At 48.9% G+C, this 21,365-nt stretch overlaps 1 protein-coding gene across 1 annotated transcript in view; it reads right to left on the bottom strand.

Annotated features, from left to right (window-relative positions):
* The window catches only part of ALPK3 (alpha kinase 3), a 69,612-nt gene that overhangs the window by 3,448 nt on the left and 44,799 nt on the right, over positions 1 to 21,365 (bottom strand). Inside the window, exons 5-12 of the mRNA XM_035130528.2 lie at positions 11,696 to 13,556; positions 8,934 to 9,081; positions 8,245 to 8,372; positions 5,593 to 5,628; positions 4,631 to 4,905; positions 3,399 to 3,487; positions 2,546 to 2,763; positions 1,135 to 1,183 (exon numbers count right to left, since the gene is read on the bottom strand). Coding sequence (XP_034986419.2) covers positions 1,135 to 1,183; positions 2,546 to 2,763; positions 3,399 to 3,487; positions 4,631 to 4,905; positions 5,593 to 5,628; positions 8,245 to 8,372; positions 8,934 to 9,081; positions 11,696 to 13,556 — 2,804 coding nt within the window. The remainder of the gene's footprint in view (positions 1 to 1,134; positions 1,184 to 2,545; positions 2,764 to 3,398; positions 3,488 to 4,630; positions 4,906 to 5,592; positions 5,629 to 8,244; positions 8,373 to 8,933; positions 9,082 to 11,695; positions 13,557 to 21,365) is intronic.

Here is a 21,365-nt window from a genome sequence, read left to right as displayed (position 1 = left end):
TGTTTTGTAAATGGATATAGATCTCTGTTTTACTACTGAAGAGACCTGTATGGGATGAAACATGTCGAGTATTATATTATCAGATGTATTATTGCCGTGTACTACTCAGGGACAGTTACAATGATAATGGGTGATATCAAACGTTAGCCTGTCATACTCAGAGTAGACCATAGCTGCCAAGTTTTCCCTTTTCTCGCGAGGAAGCCTATTCAGCATAATGGAAAATCCCTTAAAAAAAGGGATAACTTGGCAGCTATGGAGTAGACCCACTGGAATGTGAATGGACTTAAGTCACCTAAGTTCAGTTAGTCTGCTCTAAAGATAACTAACATTGAGTATCACCTTTAGTCTCTTAAAAGATGAGCTTGTTTGTGAACTAAGAATTGCTTCCTTAAATTGTATGTAGGGACTGTGGTGCATCTGTTAAGGATATTCCCTTGTGAATCTCTGTGCACCTAAGTGCATAAATCAGTTCTCCTCCCTCAGCCCCCAACCCTGGATCATATAGCAGGCCACCAGGAAGCTGGATTGTCCCTCTCCTTTGCTGAGCAATTGTGACCAAAAGCTTTATCTGGTCACAATTCTAGGTCCACTGCATTCTAGGTCCCAACCACACCCCAAGCATCTGCAGTGGTGGTGGGCCAGCTGTGGCTTTCCAGATGTTGTTGGACCACAGCTCTCATTGGCCATGCCGACTGGGGCTGATGAGAGTTGGGGAGTCCAGCAACCCCCAGAGTTGCCGCAGCTTCCCCCACCCCTGGTCTACAGCAGTCTGCAGACTCCAAAGATGGAGATGGAAGCCATAGCTGTTCATGGTAGTGCCATGGGACACTCTGGGAGCCCTAAAGCGGGCATGAGCCTGTCAATTTGGCCAGGGGTGGGAAGTAGCCATTGGTGCCAATGACAGCTTCATTTTCATTAGGGATGTGGCGAAGCCCCCTTTTCCCTGCACACTCCCGTTCCAAACTCGAGGGCCTGCAAGCACTCATGCCCCACTTGCAGAATTTCCCGAGGCATCTGGCTGGGAGCAAGATGATGGACTAGATGGGCCTTTGGCAACAGGGCTCAGGTGTCCCGGTTCGGCCCTCTGCCCCGCGGCATCAGGGTCGAGACAGATGCTAGGTGGTCACTTACCCCTTTGTTTTGGTAGCAATCCTGACATTGGTGAGCTTCCACTCAACACCTGTAAGAGACACCCAACCTCTAGGTCATGGAGCAGATCAGCAAAGAGGTAAGCAGCCCCTGCCTTTTGCGGAGCTAATGGGACCTGGCCCAGGCTTCCTCAACCTCGGCCCTCCAGATGTTTTTGGCCTACAACTCCCATGATCCCTAGCTAGCATGCCTCGTGGTCAGGAGTGATGAGGACTGTAGTCTCAAAACATCTGGAGGGTCGAGGTTGAGGAAGCCTGGCCTAGCCCAACCAAAATCAATTCTGCTGCAGCACTTACTGGGGGCCTAGAAGATGGAAATCCTAACCCTAAACTCAACCCTAAGCCTACTCATGGTTCAATTGACATACAGAACAACAATGATGAGCAGGGAATGGGACTGACTGCATCTGCTGGTCCTTTCTGTGTCCCTGTCAGGGACTGGGCAGAGGGGGAATGGTGGAGGCCACCTCCCCATCCTGACTCTTCCAGGGAGGAGGAAGAGGAAGACAGTATAGATTGACAACAGGGGGTTGAGGGAGATTGCAGCTCAGAGGCAGATGAGGGAAAAAGCTGGGAAATCATGGAACAACACCCAGTTGACACATTGTCATTAGGAAGCATTCCAGACCCTCCATCTCCCAGAACCCAGCGAGCCTTAAAAGTAGGAGAGCAAAGAGCTCAAAGACAAGACAGAGGGCAAGTAGCAGCACCCGTAGAAGTGATGATGAGAATGACAAAGAAGGAAGTTGGAGAGACAGGGGTGGAGATTCACTTGGGACAACGCCATTATTCAAGAGGCTGGGTTCTGTAGCTTCTCTCTGTAAAGACTGAAATAAAAAAGGACGGCGAGAAACTTTTCCTTGTCTTTATACTTTCCTGGGCAACCAGCTGGGAGCTGCTGACAGCATCCTGACAGCCCCTTGCAGATTGGCTGCTGTCAGGGTTCCTGATCACAAGCAGAGTTCCGATGCACGAGCTCCTGCATGCACATCGAGCCTCTTATCACCTTGGACGCAATGCGCAGAAATTGGGGGGAGGGGGCGGGCTACACCATCCAGCACCACCCCAGTCCCGCTCATCAAGAATCCTTACAAAAGGGATTGAAGACTGAACTGCAAATACTGTGATGCCCTGATGCAAATCTGTGGCGCAACTAACGTTTGGAAGGTTGCGTACATCTGTAGGTCACGGCAGGGTGTGACACTGCAGAGCTGGAGATGGTGTAGAAGTAGGCAACCCAATGAACGCCCCACCCCCCCTCTGGATACACTCCTAAAAATATGGCACCCAGAACTGGACTCCATACCCCTTGACAATTAACAGGGCTTCACCCCCCGCCCCCACTGCCCCGAAGCCATTCCCAGAGAGTGAGGGGCCAGGGACGTGAGCCTCACCTTCCAAGTCTGTCACCAGGATGTTGCCATTTGTCCACTGGTACAGCCAGTGCTGGAAGGCGCAACACTTTTGCCCAACCTCGGAGAGGCTGGCTGGAGCCAGGCTGCCATCTCGCTTTCGCCCACAGTAGCACTCGAACTGGCCGGGCAGGTCCTCCTCCATGGTGGCATAGGGAATATTGTTCGCCGGGCGGTAGATCAGGTAAAGAGGGATGATTCTGTCAAAAGCAGATTCCCACTTGGGTTAGTGCGGCTGCTCAGACCATTGCAACCAGGTCAAGTGCTCCCACACCTCGACGGAGCTGGCATCAGGGGGGCAACTCTGCCAGGACACCCACTAATTCCCACTGTCACCTCCAGAGCCTCCTGGTCCTGGTGTCGTCTGCTGCTGCCGCCTAGACCCCTGACACATGAGCAGGGACAAGAGCAAGGAGCCACAGCCTCTACTGGCATTGCCCTCTGGTCCTTGGCAGCACTGCCAATTGGGTGCAGAAGGAGAGGCGGCGGCCATCATTCCTGACCGTGCTGTCTGGGGCTGATGGGAGTTGTGGCCCACTAACTGCTCCTGCTCCAGAGAGAGACTGGCTCCTTTCTGCCTACCTGCCCATTGTTCCTATCAGGGTATCAGGAGTGTAGGGTTGGGTTCAAAAACTCCAGGATAGCTTAATTGGTAGAGCATGAAACACTTGATCTCAAGGTCATGGGTTCGAGCCCCACGTTGGGCAAAGGATTCCTGCATTGCAAGGGGTTATACTAGATTGTCCTTGTGGTCCCTTCCAACTCCACAATTCTATGATTCTATGAACACTTTTCAGTGGGACGTTGCTGGCTGGACTGCAGAGATACAACTTACTCAGGCACCGGACCAAAGGCAGCAATGGCTTTGGCCTCAGCAGCAAAGATCTTGCAGTATTCCCGACTTGAATTCTGGATCTTGCATTCCTACGGAAAGGAAACAAACAACCCTCCATGAGGCTTTCGGACTTTGCAGGCAGAATGGAGGGGTGATACACTCATGGGCACAAAATGGGTAGGCCAGACCAGCAGGTAGAGAGGATGCTTAATCAAAGCGACCTAGGACAGGCAGTGTTCTAAGCACTCTCCTGATTCAGATGGGATGGAGAGACAGATCTGGGTGGCATCTGCATACTGGTGACAATCATCTCTGGGTTACACCTCACAGCAGTTGCATGTAGATATTAAGCAACAATGTGTCAGGGACAGTATAGGGCAGGCATAGGCAACCTTGGCTCTCCAGATGTTTTGGAACTACAACTCCCATGATCCCTAGCTAAAAGGGCCAGTGATCGGGGATCATGGGAGTTGTAGTTCCAAAACATCTGGAGAGCCAAGGTTGCCTATGCCTGGTATAGGGAGTCAGGGATCCTGAATCTTCCCAGGAGCAGGAGGACAGTATCGATTTGGAACAGTGGTTTGCAGAGGGGCATAGTTCAGAAGGCAGAGGCTGGGAAATACTGGATGGGGAACAGCTAGGAGAAGAAACACTGGAAGGGAGAGGGTTAATAGATTCACAGTTTATAGACAGCCTTCCTCCACCGCCCTCCCCAAAGTCGAGAAGGGCTCAGAAAGTGGCAGAACAGAAAGCACAGAGGGGACAAGCTCAGATTACGAGACATAGAAGTGATGTAGAAGGGGGTGGACTCCTTAATTGGGAGCACCGCCATTACTAGGAGATGTGTTCTTTGTTCTCTTGCTGTGATTATTAAAGTTTCTAACTGGTACGGTAAGAAGACTCCTTTTCTTTTGTTTTGCTTATCTACGGCCACGGAGGGAGGGAGGCGATTCTCTGAAGCCTGACACAATGGGAACAGAATGAAACCTTCGGCGAACCCAGAAGCCATGAAGCTATGCAGATGCACCCCCAATGCTTTTTACCTGGTAACAACCCTGCAGGCAAGAGTGGAATGACTGCCAAGCAGTGCCCCCAACACCCAGAGCCATTCCAGGAGGATACCTTGGCCAGGATCGAACCTGGGACCTTCTGCATGCTAAGCAAGGGCTCCAACTCTGAGCCAGCCAAGGCCATTTGGCAAGCAGCAGAGCACAGAGTCTCCCTCTACCCACCTGGATGGTGATGTCATAGTTCCTCTCCACCAGCGTGTTCTCACTGCGCCCGCCAAAAGCGATGAGGTTGCGGACCTTGATGACGCCTGTGTGCCCAGATTCAAACACCGGCTCGAGGCCGTAGATGGCACGGGCGCGGCATGCCTTGCGCAGGAAACCTTGGCCCACCTCCAGCTCCTCCATCATGATCCGGCCAAAGAGCTTGTCCCCCCAGAAGCCGGAGTCAGCCAGGCCTTTGGCAAACACCATGGGCGTCATCTCAATCTCCTCGCCAACTGCAAGAGAAGGAGAAGGTGTGGGGCTCAAAGAGTGGGGAAAGGAACCGGTGCCCAATGTGACAGCACTCAGTTCTCATGGTGGAGATGGCGATGGGGGGAAAGGTTCACTGAATGATCATGGGGGCATGACTTGTTCTTCAGCAACAGGTGGAAGGGGCTCTCTCCTTGGCACACCAACCAGTGTGCTTGTTCCTTGATGCTCAGATGCAGCTGTTGGGTGATAACAGGAATCCAAGGGAGAACAAGGCAAGGGACAAGGAGAGATGTTGGGCAAAAGGCCCAAGGGACCCAAAGCCAACCAGGTGAGTGGATGAGCAGGATGTCACCCATAAAGATCACGGGACAACATGGAGAGAAGAGGGTGGGAAAGACAGGGAGCCCAGCAAGGTATGTCTGGGTATCGTGGCTGTGAGGTCCATGGGGATGGAAGTCTTGCTAGGACCAGGCAGGATGACTGAAGATGTGTCACTTGGAGAAATAAGGAAGCTAAGAGGCTCACCTCAAAGCAGCACCCTCTCTCTGCCTTTCGCCCCAAAGAGGAGACCATATCGCTGATCTCTCCTACTCCTTTAATGCTAAACTTTGCACGCGGCAGTGGCAACACAGCTGGAACATGTGGGAACAGAGGTCCTGTTACCTGGAGGGGCACAAGACTCGCCACGCCATCTGCAGGGCAAAATTTACCTTCTATTTCTTCCTTGGAGATAAATCCCGATAGCACTGGGAAGAAAGAGAGAGAGAGAGATGCACATTTATCACAGTTATGGAGCCCCACATACATTCACACCATACATTGAAAGCACACATTTTTCCTAAAGGATCCTGGGAACTGTAGTTTACCCCTCACAAAGCCACCATTCCTCACACCCTTAACAAACAACAGTTCCCAGGATTCTTCGGGGGAGACGCTGGGTGTTTTATAAGACAGCTGAGAAAAGGGAGGAGGAATCTTTCAGCACATCTAATCCAAATTTTAATCATGGTCCAGCTCCCTTTTCTTGCTGGAAGGTCTGAGTAAGTCTAGCTTCTCTTTGCCCTATTGCAGGTGGAGCTGCTTTGCACCCTGAGATTTTGTATGCTGAACTGCTTTCCTATATTCATGTACGATAACAATTCATCAGCGTCTCTGCTGAGACTCCTGGCTGCGTTCCAGAATAGGACGCACTCACTATTATTATTATTATTACTACTACTACTACTACTACTAGATACTACTACTACTGCTTCGTTTATTTATATCCCAGCTTTCTCTCCAGAACCAGGACTCAAGGTGGCTCACAAAAAATAAAACAAATATGGATAAAATGCAGAAAGCTAAAAATAATAATGATAAATTAATTAACATGTGCTACATCACCTTGCTGACAAAGGTCCGTATAGTTAAAGCTATGGTTTTCCCAGTAGTAATGTATGGAAGTGAGAGCTGGACCATGAAGAAGGCTGATCGCCAAAGAATTGGTGCTTTTGAATTATGGTGCTGGAGGAGACACTTGAGAGTCCCATGGACTGCAAGAAGATCAAACCTATCCATTCTTAAGGAAATCAGCCCTGAGCGCTCACTGGAAGGACAGATCGTGAAGCTGAGGCTCCGATACTTTGGCCACCTCATGAGAAGAGAAGACTCCCTGGAAAAGACCCTGATGTTGGGAAAGATGGAGGGCACTAGGAGAAGGGGACGACAGAGGACGAGATGGTTGGACAGTGTTCTCGAAGCTACGAACATGAGTTTGACCAAACTGCGGAAAGCAGTGGAAGACAGGAGTGCCTGGCGTGCTCTGGCCCATGAGGTCATGAAGAGTCGAACACGACTAAACGACTAAACAATTAACGTAAGGTGGGGAATATGCAGGAGAAATGATTTTGAGGAGATATGGAAGGTGTTTGTAGAATTTGTACTGTTAAAACGGAAAAGGGGTCAAACCATCGCAAGAGGTGTTGAAATTTTGGGAGGTTGGATAGTTACAATAGAATGGTCTCAGGGTGGGGTGCACATTTTTATTCTTATTTATTTATTATTATTACTTTGTCAAAATAAAAAATAAAGTTGTAAAAAAGAAACAAGGATAAATGGCAGCTCTAAAAGAATAGCAACTACTGTATTAAACTATTAAATAGTAAAGAAAAAAAGAAATCTAAAAAAAAAGATAACAGATAATGGTTTAATTACTTTTTATTTATTAAGGTTTGCATGTTTTTAGCTTTCTGTGTTTTTTCCAGGAATAGAATAGAATCAAAACAATGTAACAAAATCAATACCATTCTAATTATAGAATTCTATATTTAAAATGATATAAAATCAAATCTAGAAGAGCTAGCAAACCAGTCTTGTAGAAGCAGCTCAGCACTACTAAAAGCCCTTTCTTTAAAAGTAGCCAGCTCCCCCAAACCTGCCAGAACAAAACAGTCTTCACCTGCTGGTGGATGGACAACAAGGAGGGAGGCTATCTACTCTCCCTAGCAAGGGAGTTCCCTAGCAAGCAAGTTTGGGGGATGTGAGGGACAGAACTACAGGCAGGTCCCTCCCATCTTAAGCAGCAGCTCATCACCCAATGGGAGCGCTAGTGGGGAGGAAGAGATCTCCAGCGGAGATTCAGGAAGTGGTGTCCGAGGCTCAGGCAAGGTAGCGGAGCCCATGCCCAGTGTGGGAAGGGAAGTGGGAAAGGAAGGAGACCAGTCCCACCGACCCCGGAACTGAGGAGGAGGAGAAGGGGGCGGAGATTCAGTATGCCGAGACTACTTTGCTGGAGGAAAACGCGCGAATCTCCATTCGGAGGCCCTGACTCTTAACGGACAACATGTACATAGTACTGCTCTGCACTGTAAATAATCAGCACTAAATAAAAGCATGAAAAGACAACGCCTGGAGGAGTCGTTACTCTAGAGTAGCCACCAACGCGCCTGTGACAGGAACAGCCACCGAGAAGGCCCTCTCCTGTGTCCCTACCAGGCGTGGACTAAGAGCAAGGCGTCCCCTGGAGATCTCAGAGCTCGGACCAGTTTGTATGAGAAAATGTGGTGTTAAGGCTTTATAGGTCCTATCGAGCACTTTTTGCACATGCATGTGCATGCACTTAACATGCACCCCACGCTGTGCATTGCATGGTGTGCGTGCTCAGCAAGCTCCCCACAAGAAGCCTTTGTGCTTCCAAACAGGTGCATCAGCAAAAAGCGGCCCAGCAGACCAGCGCCGTGATGTGCAACGGGATGAAGCCAAGCACCTGCGGAGCTCAAGCACCCTGTCCACAGCCCCAGGTGTTCTCCTCCGCTGTGCATGTCTTGTAAGGTGAGCACCGCCTCCAAGGAGCAGCCGGGCCTGGCAGCAAGGGGCAGACTCACCTTCAGCGCTCAGCAGGAAGTCTGTGGAGTCAGTGCCGTACTCGTTCTGGATGGTGCACTGGTAGACCCCGCAGTCCTTCAGGGAGACCTGCACAATGGCCAGGGCCGCTTGCCCTTCGTCTCCAGAGCTGGAAGAGAGCCCACCGAGAGATGAGAGCAGGGCACACTGCAAGGAAAATGGGTGCATGTGGCCTTCAAGTGGTCACGAGACAGAAAGAGGGGAGAGGGGTCTGCTGCAGGTGATGAATTGGGGGGGGGGAATGCGGCTCCTTTCTATGACTGGTTTGAAGACTTCTACAAACTCGCAACATATGAACAACTTGCATATGAGCACAGACTTGCCATGGACAAATTCAATGATATTTGCAACCCACAAATTCTGTAATAGGTTAAGATCTGGTGAAGTACAATAACAACTTTGTAAAGTATTCAATCGTAACTTGGAAGCCAAACGCCTTGGGAGTCAAACGTTTTGGCTCCCCAAAGCTGCAAACCCAGAAGTAATTGTGCTAGTTTGTGAACATTCTTTGGAACCCGAACATCCAGCACAGCTTCCACAGCTTCTGATTGGCTGCAGGAGCTTCCTTCAAATCTTGAAAGACAGCTGTGTTGTGGCACATGCGGCGTTTCAGAAAAGTGTGGATTTGGTAGAATTGAATTTCTCCGCCACCCGAACCAGCACCCCTCACCTCCTTTTGGCATCCGTCACAGGAGCCTCATCCTTATACCAGGTCAGCTTTGAGTCACCCAAAATGTTGAAGAACTGGCACCAGAGCTTCAGATTTCCAGAGGCATCCGAGAACTGTTCAGCTCGGATTTTGCGAATCACCTGGGGAGCTGCAAAGAGACAGTGGATGAAGAAGAAGAAGAAGAAGAAGAAGAAGAAGAAGAAGAAGAAGAAGAAGAAGAAGAAGAAGAAGAAGAAGAAGAAGAAGAAGAAGAGGAGGAGGAGGAGGAGGAGGAGGAGGAGGAGGAGGAGGAGGAGGAGGAGGAGGAGGAGGAGGAGGAGGAGGAGGAGGAGGAGGAGGAGGAGGAGGAGGAGGAGGAAGAAGAAGAAGAAGAAGGAGGAGGAGGAGGAGGAGGAGGAGGAGGAGGAGGAGGAGGAGGAGGAGGAGGAGGAGGAGGAGGAGGAGGAGGAGGAGGAGGAGGAGGAGGAGGAGGAGGAGGAAGAAATTTATTACTTATACCCCGCCCATCTGGCTGGGTTTCCCCAGCCACTCTGGGTGGCTTCCAACAGGAGATTAGACTGTTGGAAAAATGTGATTAGTCTGGTAGACAAATAAATGAGCAAATTAAGTTAATTTGGATATGCAGAAAAATTTAAAGAGAAATTTAAGGAATTGCAGAAAGAGGGGGAAGGAAGTTGAGTTTTAAAATGTTAAAATGATTGTAAAATTATTGAAACACATAAAACTGAAATCATGAATGAATGAATGAATGAATGAATGAATGAAAATGTGCGTCCTGGCAGTTGCAGCGGTTGGAGATAAGCCTGCCCCTGCAATGGGTTCCAACATCAGTCCTAAACTGGGAAGGGGGGTTGTTGTTTGCTGTTCTGCCCCAGGTAGCACAAAACAGAGTAAATAGCTGCTTTTCAGGTCCTGCATTGTTTTGGAAAGTGCAAATGGCGCAGGGCCACCTTTCTCCTTCCCTCATCCTCACTCTTTCTACCAACCATGCCTCTGCCATGAACTACCTCCTGCACCTTAGGGGGCTCCAATGCCCACCCTCTCCTGGCTATGACTGTGGAAGCCGGGGGGGGGGGCAGGGGCAGAGAAAGCATTGGTTCTTCTAACTGAAAGCATTGTGGCAATGCATGTTGGGGGGCCCTTGGGCAAGACCTCTTCCAACCCTCAGCGAGTCTCTCTCCTCCCTGCCACTCTCACCAGCTCCAGCTGCCGCCCGCCCTCTTTGCCACCCCCTGCTTCCATCACTCGCCAGACAGCCAAGGAACAAGCAGCCAGTGGCAGCGACTGCTCTTCCTGATCCTCGCCACCCTTGTGTGAGCCAGAGCAAAGGGTGGGCGAAGAAGCAGGTTGCTGTGGCGAAGAGGAGAAGCAGGACCAGAGAGAGCTCTTCCCAGGGATCCCTCTGCTGGGGTGGTGCTGCTACAGGCCTCCAGTGGATGCCCAGCCATGCTGATCCTTTGCACTGCCAACCCTGCCTCCTGGCCCCTGCCTGAAGGTGAGAGCCTGAGGAAGAGCGGCCAGCATGCTGTGGTGGTTCACATCTCCACTAAGCCATGATGCTCACCGAGTGACCAGTGGCCACCTGTCTAAAGTGCCTCACAAGGCAAGGACTCAGGCAGGAAGGTGGTCCCTGCAGGTGGGAGGGGGTTCGATCAAGGTGGGAGACTGGGAGAAGCAGCAGGCTCCTGGGTGGGCACTGGGAGGAGGGTCTACTTTTCTGTGTGTGAATAAATATGACATATATTATATAAATGTGATAAAGGACCCCTATAGTTATCATTCAGCCCGGATACTGAGGCCCAGCGCTGAGGGCCTTCCGGCGGTTCCCTCGCTGCGAGAAGTAAGGTTACAGGGAGCCAGGCAGAGGGCCTTCTCGGTAGTGGCACCTGCCATGTGGAACGCCCTCCCACCAGATGTCAAGGAAATAAGCAACTACAGTACCTGACTTTTAGAAGACACCTGAAAGCAGCCCTGTTTAGTGACGTTTTTAATGTTTGATGTTTTATCGTGGTTTTAATAGTCTGTTGGTAGTCTCCCAGAGTGGTTGGGGAAACCCAGCCAGATGGGTGGGGTATAAAATAATGATACTACTACTACTACTACTACTATTACTATTTCCTTACTTTCTCTCTTTTTCTTTCTGCCCTTTCTTCTCCTTTCTTGGTTTCTTATTATTTTTGTTATTTAGATTAGTTTGATTTCTATTTTATGCCAAAAAAATTCAATAAAAGTACTTATTAAAAATTATTACTATTATTATATATTATATTACCGGTATATATTATAATAATATAATTATATATTATATTATATTTATTATATTATATTATATTATATATTATATAAAATAATAATAAAAGTACTTATTAGAAATAATAATACCTCACAGGGCTGTTGTGAGGATAAAATGGGGGGAGGATCGTTTACACCTCGAGCTCCTTGGAGGAAAAATGTCAAACAAACCTCAAAACGAATTAATTACAGCTCAAGGGGGGGTTCATCTGGGAACTCTTCTTCCCCTAGATGTGACTTTCCCTCTCAACCTGCAAGAAAAAACTTTTCTCAGGGTTGGGCTAGATCAGGCATCCCCAAACTGCGGCCCTCCAGATGTTTTGGCCTACAACTCCCATGATCCCTAGCTAACAGGACCAGTGGTCAGGGATGATGGGAATTGTAGTCCAAAACATCTGGAGGGCCGAAGTTTGGGGATGCCTGGGCTAGATGCCCTCCCAGGAAGGCTAAAAAGCAACACCCCTCCTGACCTTTAAATGGGTCATTTGCTTTCCGGGATTCCCCCGCTTGCACTTCGGTCGTGGTCTCCTCCAACTTCTCTGGAGCTCGCGGGGAGCCGTCTTCCACATTCTTGTTTTCTTCTGCTATCTCTTCATAGATCTTGGGCACTTCTAATGTTGCCATCTTTCTAGCCGTGGTAGGGGAGCGCTTCTCCACGGGAGGAGAAGCCGGGGCGGGGCTTTGCAAAAGTGCTGTTTTCTTGCGGCCCTGCTGTGGGGACACGGTGGGGCTGCCCCTTTTTGCCCGTGGCTGCCCATCTGGGGCCGCCCCTTCCATCTCGTCGGCCTGTTTGCCTTTGTTGAGGTATATTTTGCGACGCGCCCCGGATGCCAGTTCCTGAGGCGTGGCGCTCGGCAGTGCCGACGACGGCGCCTCGCCGGAAACCTCTGGAGACGTATCAGGGGGCCCTGCCGGCTCGCTGGAGACGCTCCCCACCACAATCGAGGGCACGCAGGGCAACGGGGCGGCCTCCGGTTCAGCCACCAAACTCTCTTTGCAAGCAAGCAGCTCCTGGTTGATCATCCCCGTGATCCTCCGGGAAGTCTTGGGCGTCAGCTGCAGACTCTCTGCGCTTTGGAAGAGCTGGTTGGTTTCTACTCGCTCAAAGATCTTCCTCGACGTCCTGGGGGTCAGGCCGGCTATGCCCACATCTGGCAAGTGCTTGGGAATGGCAGTCGGCGGGACCCTTTCCCCCGCAGCCTTGACCTCTTGCTTCTTGCTGCCCTTGCTTTTGTCGGCCTCTGTGGTCATCTTTAAGAGCAGAAGCAAGTAATTTTTCAGGGAAGACACTAGGTTTGTGTCCTGTGCCTTATCTGCGGTTTGATCCTCCTCCATCGAGGTCTCTGTTTGGCGCGAGTCCTGTATTGCAGGTGCCTCTGAGACTGTTCTCTCCCTTTCCTTAGTTCCGATGTCAATCTTCCTGCCCGGGCCAAACGACTCCTTCTCATTTTCCTCACCCCTCAGTGGAGTTGGGGGCTCTTCCTGGACATGGACCTCCGTATTGCCAACCTGCCGTTGCTCTGATTCTGAAGCTGCCGAATCTGATGGCTTCCAAGTTTCTATTTCTCTCTTCACATCCCTCAGCAAATGGGCCACGGACTGGTCCTTCTCAGCTGAGCCTTCTTCATCCGGAGAAAGTGGAGCAGATTCTTGGAAAGCCAGAGGCGTTGCTACTGGATGAGGAACTGGATGAGGTTCCTCCAAAATACTTTGATGGGAAACTGGGGCTTCTACAGCAACCTCTGGGACCAATAATGGCCTTGCCGTCACTGTCGGAGGCCTCTCGCCCTCAAGCCCTAAATCCCTGTTTAGCCTAGACCTCTTGTCTCCCTGGACCTCAAAGGCTTCTTCTTGCTTTTCTTTGCTCACGGTGTCAATTTGAGGGGCATATCGCTCCAAGGTGACTGTAGGTCTAGGCTCTAGACTGGATTCCTCAACCAATGACCCGGGAGCAGCCAGATCCTTACTCTCATGACTTAGAGCTGGTTTGGCTTGGATTCTGTCGCTTCCAAAACGCGGGGAACGCCTTTTCACTTCTTCTCTCGAAACCCGCTGTTCCTTCCCAACGGGCTGTGTGGTGCCAAGGGAGAGAACTGGGGGATTCTGGGAAGTCACTGAGAAGTGCTGGCTGCCATCCTGGCTTAGCACCATCTCTTGGGCCTCTCGGCTAGGATCATCTTGCTCCTGAGCCTGTTTGGTCTCTGCCTCTCTTGGGGCACCTTCCCTTATTGCAAAGTGGCGAGCATCCTGGCTTGTTTCTTCTCCAAGACCCACACCTGGAGTTTGCAGGCTGTGAGCAGTGGGCAAGGCTGGCTTTAAGGTTTGCGGAGCCTAGGAACAAAGAGCACAGAGTTTATTAGTAGCAATGGGCACACACACACCCCAATTTAATGCTAGCTTGGTATATTTGATTATTTTCAGAGAACACTTTTGTCAGGGAACCACCAGGGGCCAGCGGAGAGCCCGGTAGATCGGGACAGGGGCTCTCGGAGGCTGGAGCCCCAGAGCCTAGCACCTGGCAGCTTCCTCTGTAAGGTGGGACGGGGGCTCAGGAGCAGGTGCAGACCCTTAGGGATGTTGAGGATGTTAGGAGATTCAGTTCCACCTTAAGGTTTAGGCATGTTGCTGCTGTTGTATGTCACATGTCTAAGCATTTCCGTTTGTACTTTTTCTTTACTGTACTGTTTGAACTGATGGAAGAGAGGAAGCATCATTTCGCTCTCTCTTCAGATACGCTGTAAATAAACTGCTTTAAAATGCCTCTCATCTGTCTTATCATCTCCGCTGAAACTGCGTGGACATCTCTGCTGATTGCGTGCTCAGGTTACTGAGACCCTGAGTCGTGTTCCATGGGAATCACCGGGACTGAGAATAAGAGGGGGCTGCCGGCTGGACCTCCCAATGGTGATATCCCAACAGAGGAGACGGGGGTTTCCAGAGGGAGAGCTGCAGAGGGTGGACCAAAGCACTCAAGAGGGGGAGGCTCCAGAAGCTACAGTGCTGGTCCCTCAACTGAGCAGCTCTAGTGGAGAAGGTGCTCCACCAGCACCCTCACCCCAATGGGGGGGGGAGGAGGGACCAACGGAGGAGGTTCAAAGTCCCCAGGGGGCTGTGTTGGCGGAGGTCACAAAGGGAGGTGCTTCCGGATTCTGAATCGGAATAGTACAGTCATGCTTTTTGATGCTCTGTCTTGTACATACAGTGTTTACAAACCTCGGTTTACAAACACAATTGGTTTGTAATATACATACAGTCAAACCTCGGTTTACAAACACAATTGGTTCCGGAAGTCTGTACTTAATCTGAAGCGTACTTAACCTGAAGCGAGCTTTCCCATTGAAAGTAATGGAAAGTGGATTGATCCGTTCCAGACAGGTCCGCGGAGTACTTAAACTGAAATTACTCAAACCAAGGCGTACTTACACCGAGGTATGACTGTATGTATATAATAAAACCCTGTAAAAACCAAGCACGGGGGTTTGGAGCTGCTTACTCATGAGGAAGCAACCAACACCATTGCAACTTTGAAGGGAAAGCTCATCTTTTCCCTGGGAGTTTTCTCACGGCTTGTAAGGTTGGCACTCTTTTTAGCTCTGTTTATTTTATTTTATTTTATTTTATTTTATTTTTTAAAAAGCACTTCTGTTTTTCAACTGTGACTCAAAATTCCATCCAGACCCTTGACACTAATCACAGCTCAGGCACAGCTTGTGTTCGGAAAACGCTCATTACTTGATGCATTAATTTGTGTTCCAAACCCAAAACAGCAAAAGGTCAAGGATTCCCTCTTTCTTGCAAAGTGTTTCACAGAGTTCTTCCCTACAGAGGAGAGAGCACTTAGAGGATGGACAGGATTTCGTGATGGCTTAGGCTCCTTTGAAAATTCTGTGCTAACTAGAACCACGAGCTATATGATAAAATAAAACTTGCTATGTTTCTTTTTCAGCCAGTTTTGGTTTTGTTGAGAAACATTTCAATTGGCTGCACATTTCCAGTTGTTCCTTTACTAAAACCACTTAAAAACAAACAACCGGCACCACAGCAGCCTATGCAGAAGGGATTTTATGCTCTGTAAAGGTAAAGGTAAAGGGACCCCTGACCATTAGGTTCAGTCGTGACCCACTCTGGGGTTGCGTGCTCATCTCGCATTATTGGCCGAGGGAGCCGGCGTATAGCTTCCAGGTCATGTGGCCAGCATGACAAAGCCGCTTCTGGAAAACCAGAGCAGCACATGGAAACGCCGTTTACCTTCCCGCTGTAGCGGGTCCTATTTATCTACTTGCATTTTGACATGCTTTCGAACTGCTAGGATGGCAGGAGCTGGGACTGAGCAACGGGAGCTCACCCTGTCACAGGGATTCGAACCGCCAACCTTCTGATCAGCAAGCCCTAGGCTCAGTGGTTTAACCCACAGCGCCACCTGGGTCTTATGCTCTGTAGCTCTGCCCAATCACCCTCACATTATATAAAAAAATCCAAACCAGGAAATGATGAACTTTGAAAATATTATTAGTCTCCTTGTGTGAGCTTAAGGCAGGGGTAACCAACATGGTACCCTCTGGGTGTTGCTAGACTACAATTTCCATCATCTTTGACCACTGATCTCGCTTCCTTGCCCTGATGGGAGTTGGAGCCCAGCAACATTGCTACCTTGGCTTAGAGAGAAAACATTATTGTAGTCCAGGGCCCATATGAACACCTTCAAGCAGCTGCTAGGGTACCAGGGTGCCAGGACCTAGGTGGGCTCGTCCACCCCATCCACCCCATCTGGTCCAGCATTCTGAGCAGCACTGGGTGAACGGGTCACATATAAAATTTCCCACAATGCCACAGAACTAGCATCACTCCAAGGTACTGCTGGGAATCAAAATGGTGGCTACACCCACCCAGCTTTTAGTGATGCTGCCAGGTGAGCCTAAAGCAGGCATCCCCAAACTTCGGCCCTCCAGATGTTTTGGACTACAATTCCCATCATCCCTGACCACTGGTCCTCTTAGCTAGGGATCATGGGAGTTGTAGGCCAAAACATCTGGAGGGCCACAGTTTGGGGATGCCTGGCCTAAAGGATCCTACTGGCAAAGGCTGGGGGCTACCAGGGCCCGCTGTCTCGGGGCCAGTATGTGAATGAATCATGCATGTATCAACTCCACTAGTGAGAGCTTAGTGTCAGAAACCATCACTGGGATCAAATCTGGATCAGTGTTTTGCCCTGGACCACAAAGCTTAATCAGCCACCTAGAAAAAAACCCCAAATATACAAATCCCCAGCTGAGATTATGATGAAGATTGACCTCAATGTTTCAGAGATCTTGGACTTCACTGAACCTGCTTTGGTTGCGAGCTGCGATGTCTATCGATCAGAGCAGCTTCTCTTCCACCAGGAACTGACTGTGTGGTCGAAGGAAAGGGAGCTGTGTTCTAGGTGTGTATATTGAGGTCTGGGGAGGTCTCAGGGGTCAATTTGAAGAGAAAGAAAGAGAGCTACTTCCAGGGTTCAAATCTTGCTCCAAGTCACACATTACTCCAAAAAGGGTTTCCGTACAATACACCTGGAGCTAGCAAAGAGAAGTTTGAAGATGAACCGTTGCAAGTAAAGGCCCAGAGACTTACAAAGAAACACAAAGAACAACTTTCTTTTTGTTCTTCAAGGAAGAGGTGGCTAACAAGTTTTGGGTGGTTTGATGTGTATGGCTGAAAACGCTGGCAGCATTAAGATAAATTCAACAGTGTAAATAAGTTTTGATCGATGTAATAATGGAAAGCCGATTGGTATAGTTTTTGTAAAATATGCTGGGATATAAGATATGTAAAATGAACCATGGAAAGAGAAGAAGGGCAGTCATTGATATCTTAAGTATGCAAAATGTTTATCTGAAATTGTAAAACAGAAAAATTAATAAAAATCATTTTAATGTGATCCTGAAACCTCACCTCCTTTGAATATCCTCAAAGCCTCCAATTGCACAGGGAATAAATGATCTAACTCTGGCTCAGGCTTAATTCCTGGTTGTCGAATCAAGACCTTTTTTTCATTTAAACAACAACAAAAAAAACCTGGAGCCAGGGTATTGCCAAATCTCCATAGGAAATCCAAGGCTGCCATTCAGCTAGTGAAATGACCTGCGAGGGCCCATCTGTCAACTCTGAAGGCTGGTGCAATGGCACCAGGAATAGCTGCCCAGAGGATGGGCAACATCCAAGCCACACCGACCGCCTGAACAGGAGCGTCGAGATCAGGTGGCTGGAAGGACTGACGTCTGGAAGAGATTAAAAGAGCTATATCTGTCCAGCCTGGCTGAGCAAGGGCAAAAAGGAATGGGGGGGGGTGTCCAGACTTGTGGATGTGTGTCAAAAATACAGTCATCAAAGCAGAGCCAAGTAATCTGTGAGGCTGGGGGGGAAGGAGGAATAAAAACAGAAAGGGGGTTTAAAAAGACAAAAAGACAGAAGGAAGGAAGGAAGGAAGGAAGGAAGGAAGGAAGGAAGGAAGGAAGGAAGGAAGGAAGGAAGGAATCAACAGTTTTCCCATCAATGGCTATTGAAACATGATAGCTGTATGCTCCCTCCATGTTCAGAGGCACCTTGGCCTCTGAATGCTAGTTGCCGGGGAACAACAGTGGAAGGGAACTTTGGCCTTCCTAGAATCATAGAATTGCAGAGGTGGAAGGGGTCCCAAGGGTCATCTAGTCCAACCCTCTGCAATGCAGGAATCTCAACACCTGGTCCCAGCCTCCAATCTGAAACCTCACCGGACGCTGCTTAGCTTTGCAAATGTGCTAGCATGGATGTCCAGCTTGGGATTCCCAGAGGATACTATGGATCTTCCCCACCACAAAATGACAATTGTGCTTGTGTGTGTGTGTTAGGGAGGGAGGAGAGGCACTACTTGGCAACGCTGCTCTGCAAACCCAGGCAGCTTCACATGCAAACAGACACACACACACCCAAACCCTACTTGCTGGTCAATGGGAACAGAAGAGAGCTTACATTGCTTGGCAGTGGGAGCGATGCTAAATCTCAAGACAAGAGGCTGGAAGATGAGCCTCAGGGGATCTCTGGGGCAGAAAAGATGTTGCACACACTTGTGAACCTCTCCATTCTGGCACTGCTCTTCAATGGGGAGGGATGAGGCAAAGGGAGCTATAAAATGAGCTCTGCATTATGATGCCGTGATGTATTTAGCACTGCTTCGTGAAGCCTTGTCCTGAAAAGTGGAGTAGATGTGTCTTAAATAAATGAACACAGCCACAGTATCCAAAATAGGTGTTGGCCGAGCCGTTAGCTTCTGGTCCTTGGACAATTTCATTCATAGGAAAATTTGTGGCTGAATATGTATTTTATCACAAACTGCACGTTTATAAAGGTATTTTATATCGACGCCTTTTTTTAAAAAAAAACCTTAGATTTATTCTAAAATATAGTTTTTTAATGCATTAGGATACTTTTTTAAATGTTTCGAGCTAAGGCATGTTTCACAAAATTCAGAGCAGTGTGAAATCCAAAGGATAATGAAGTTTCCATCTAAACATCTAGTACAGGAAGGGCAATTCATAAGGGTTGAATAGGTGACTAAAGACTAAAAAGTCCTGAGGGGTCGAGAGAAGGATGCATGAAGAGAAAGGAAGGTCTACTACGCTGTCTGAAAAGTTGGGGTTGTACAGATGTGATACATTTTTAGCTTTCCTCTTCCCTGCCCTTCCGTTTTTCCTTTTGTGTCCCATATCTAAGCCCCTCTGGAAGCCTTTTGCTCTGAAGTGCAGGGTCAAAGTTGCTTCATATATTTAAATAAATGCACAAGGGAGCACGGGTTTCCCACATCATGTATATTTTGACCCAGGCATAGGCACACTCGGCCCTCCAGATGTTTTGGGACTACAATTCCCATCATCCCTGACCACTGGTCCTGTTAGCTAGGGATGATGGGAGCTGTAGTCCTAAAACATCTGGAGGGCCGAGTTTGCTTATGCCTGTAATTTGACCCATGGCCATTTTAATTTTAATTTTAAAAAACCCCGGAATGTGGAATCAGCTCCCACACCGGGGTTTCAACAGGCATGCCAGGCCCTGTTCCCATTATTGGCTTAGAGGGTCTCTTTCCTTGTCAAAGGCAGAGATTGTTTCGCATCTCCTAAAATGGAAACGCATCGAGCAAATTCCAACAGGACTGTCCTGCTACTGCTAGCACCCGCCCAAGTGCTGAAAGCCACTCCAAGAGGCTGATAAGAGAGAGGGAAGTCAAGCGGCATGTCCTGAAACATTCCGAGACAAAGGCTTCCTTCCTCGCCTCTGTCTGCTCTCGGCAACATGGACACGCAGCAAAAGGTGGACAGCAGTCATAAAAGGGACAGCAGAAATTATACGTAATTGTTTTCTACTTATGCAAATACTTTCACTATGACTTTATGGCATTGTGAAATCAGAGATACTACACAGGAAGTGATTCATAAATGAAATTAAGGATGTTGCAGGAAGCTGAGAGTTAGAGCAGCTACACCACAGAGCAGAACAGATACACCTGGCCTTTCTGCTACAGAAGAAAGGGGCATGCATTAGAGCACGGGTGTCAAACACAAGGCCCGGGGGCCAAATCCGGCCCGCCAGACCTCGTCATGTGGCCCGCCGAGCGCCCCAGCCAGCAGGACCCAGCAGTGGGACCTTGCTGCTGAAACGCCGTGCCAACAAAGCTGGGGCCGGGGAAATGCTTTTTGCCCCTGGGTCCCTTCGCGCTCTTTTCTGGCACTGAATCAAGGCGGCGACCCCTCCTCCCTTTCTTTCTTCCTCTCTCTCGTTCTTATTCTTTCTTTCCCTCTCCTTCCTTCCTTCTTTATCTCTGTCTTCTCTCCCTCTTTCTTTTTCTTTCATTCTTTATTCCCTTCCTTATTTCCTACTCTTCTTTCTCTCCCCTCTTTCCTTCCTTCCTCTCTCCCTCCCACTCCCTCTTTTCTTTCTTCCTTCCTTCCTTCCTTCCTTCCTTCCTTCCTTCCTTCCTTCCTTCCTTCCTTCCTTCCTTCCTTCCTCCCTCCCCTCCCTCTCCCTCTCCCTCTCCCTCTCCCTCTCCCTCTCCCTCTCCCACCCCCTCTCCCTCTCCCTCTCCTTCTCCCTCTCCCTCTCCCTCTCCTCAGAAACATAGGATGCTGCTTTATACTTCTGGCCCTTAAACCCTGGAACCAGGAGAGCAGCTCCAGTTAGTCAACCTCAGCCAGTCCCTTTGGTGAAGGGTGGTGGCTCACTGGCAGAACATCTGTCCTGCATGCAGAAGGACCCCAGCATCTCCAGGTACTAGTAGCTCTGCAAAGGTCCTGCATGAAACCCTAGCGAGCCTCCACCACCCAGTGCAGTTACCAAAAATCATTTTTCAATAAATTGTACAATAATTGTACCTTTGAATATCTACTTGCCATTATTCTGACTATGTTTCTGCTTTCAGAGCTAGTTATTACTTACATTATTACAAAAAACAGTAATAATTGAATGCAGTGACAATAATTTATGAGAATAAAGAGTGGACACGTAGTCCTACAGATACAACCGGCCCTTTGAGGGTGACCAAACTGCTGATGCGGCCCCCGATGAATTTGAGTTTGACACCCCTGCATTAGAGTTTTGCTCTCTCTTTTTAACGCAGGCCTAGCAATGCATTTTTTTTAAAAAAGCTGCTTTTACATGATGACCCTTCAGTGCTGTGGAAGCATCACTTTTCTGCGGTCCTTTATTACCCGTGACCAAAACCCTTCTACGACATTTATTCAGAACTGAGGTCTCCTGCAACTTTAGTTGAAAACTTCCTGCTTGTTGCTTCCGCCCCTTTAATTGCTTCTTCTACAAGAGAAATGTGGCATGAGTCAGTTGCCTCTAAATGGCTCTTAAAGCGTTAGTTCTCTGTGGGAAGGAGCTCCAGTTACTGGTTTCCACAGAATTATTTTCTGTTGCAAAGCAGCACTTTTTCACAATTTAAAAAAAGTTAATGGGAGCAAACCAGTAAAATAACCTCCCTGCCCCTTTTTTTGCAAATAAAAGAAACCCCCACCGCCCACCCCACTCTGAATCAGGCAGCTGAGAAATAGAATCATAGAATCATAGAGTTGGAAGAGACCACAAGAGCCATCTAGTCCAACCCCCTGCCAAGCAGGAAACACCATC

This window comes from Zootoca vivipara, chromosome 14 (genome assembly GCF_963506605.1).
Source record: "Zootoca vivipara chromosome 14, rZooViv1.1, whole genome shotgun sequence".
In the NCBI taxonomy this organism is placed as follows: domain Eukaryota; kingdom Metazoa; phylum Chordata; class Lepidosauria; order Squamata; family Lacertidae; genus Zootoca; species Zootoca vivipara.
The sequence above is the reverse complement of the archived record's forward strand: the minus strand, read 5'-3'. Positions and strand labels throughout refer to the sequence as shown.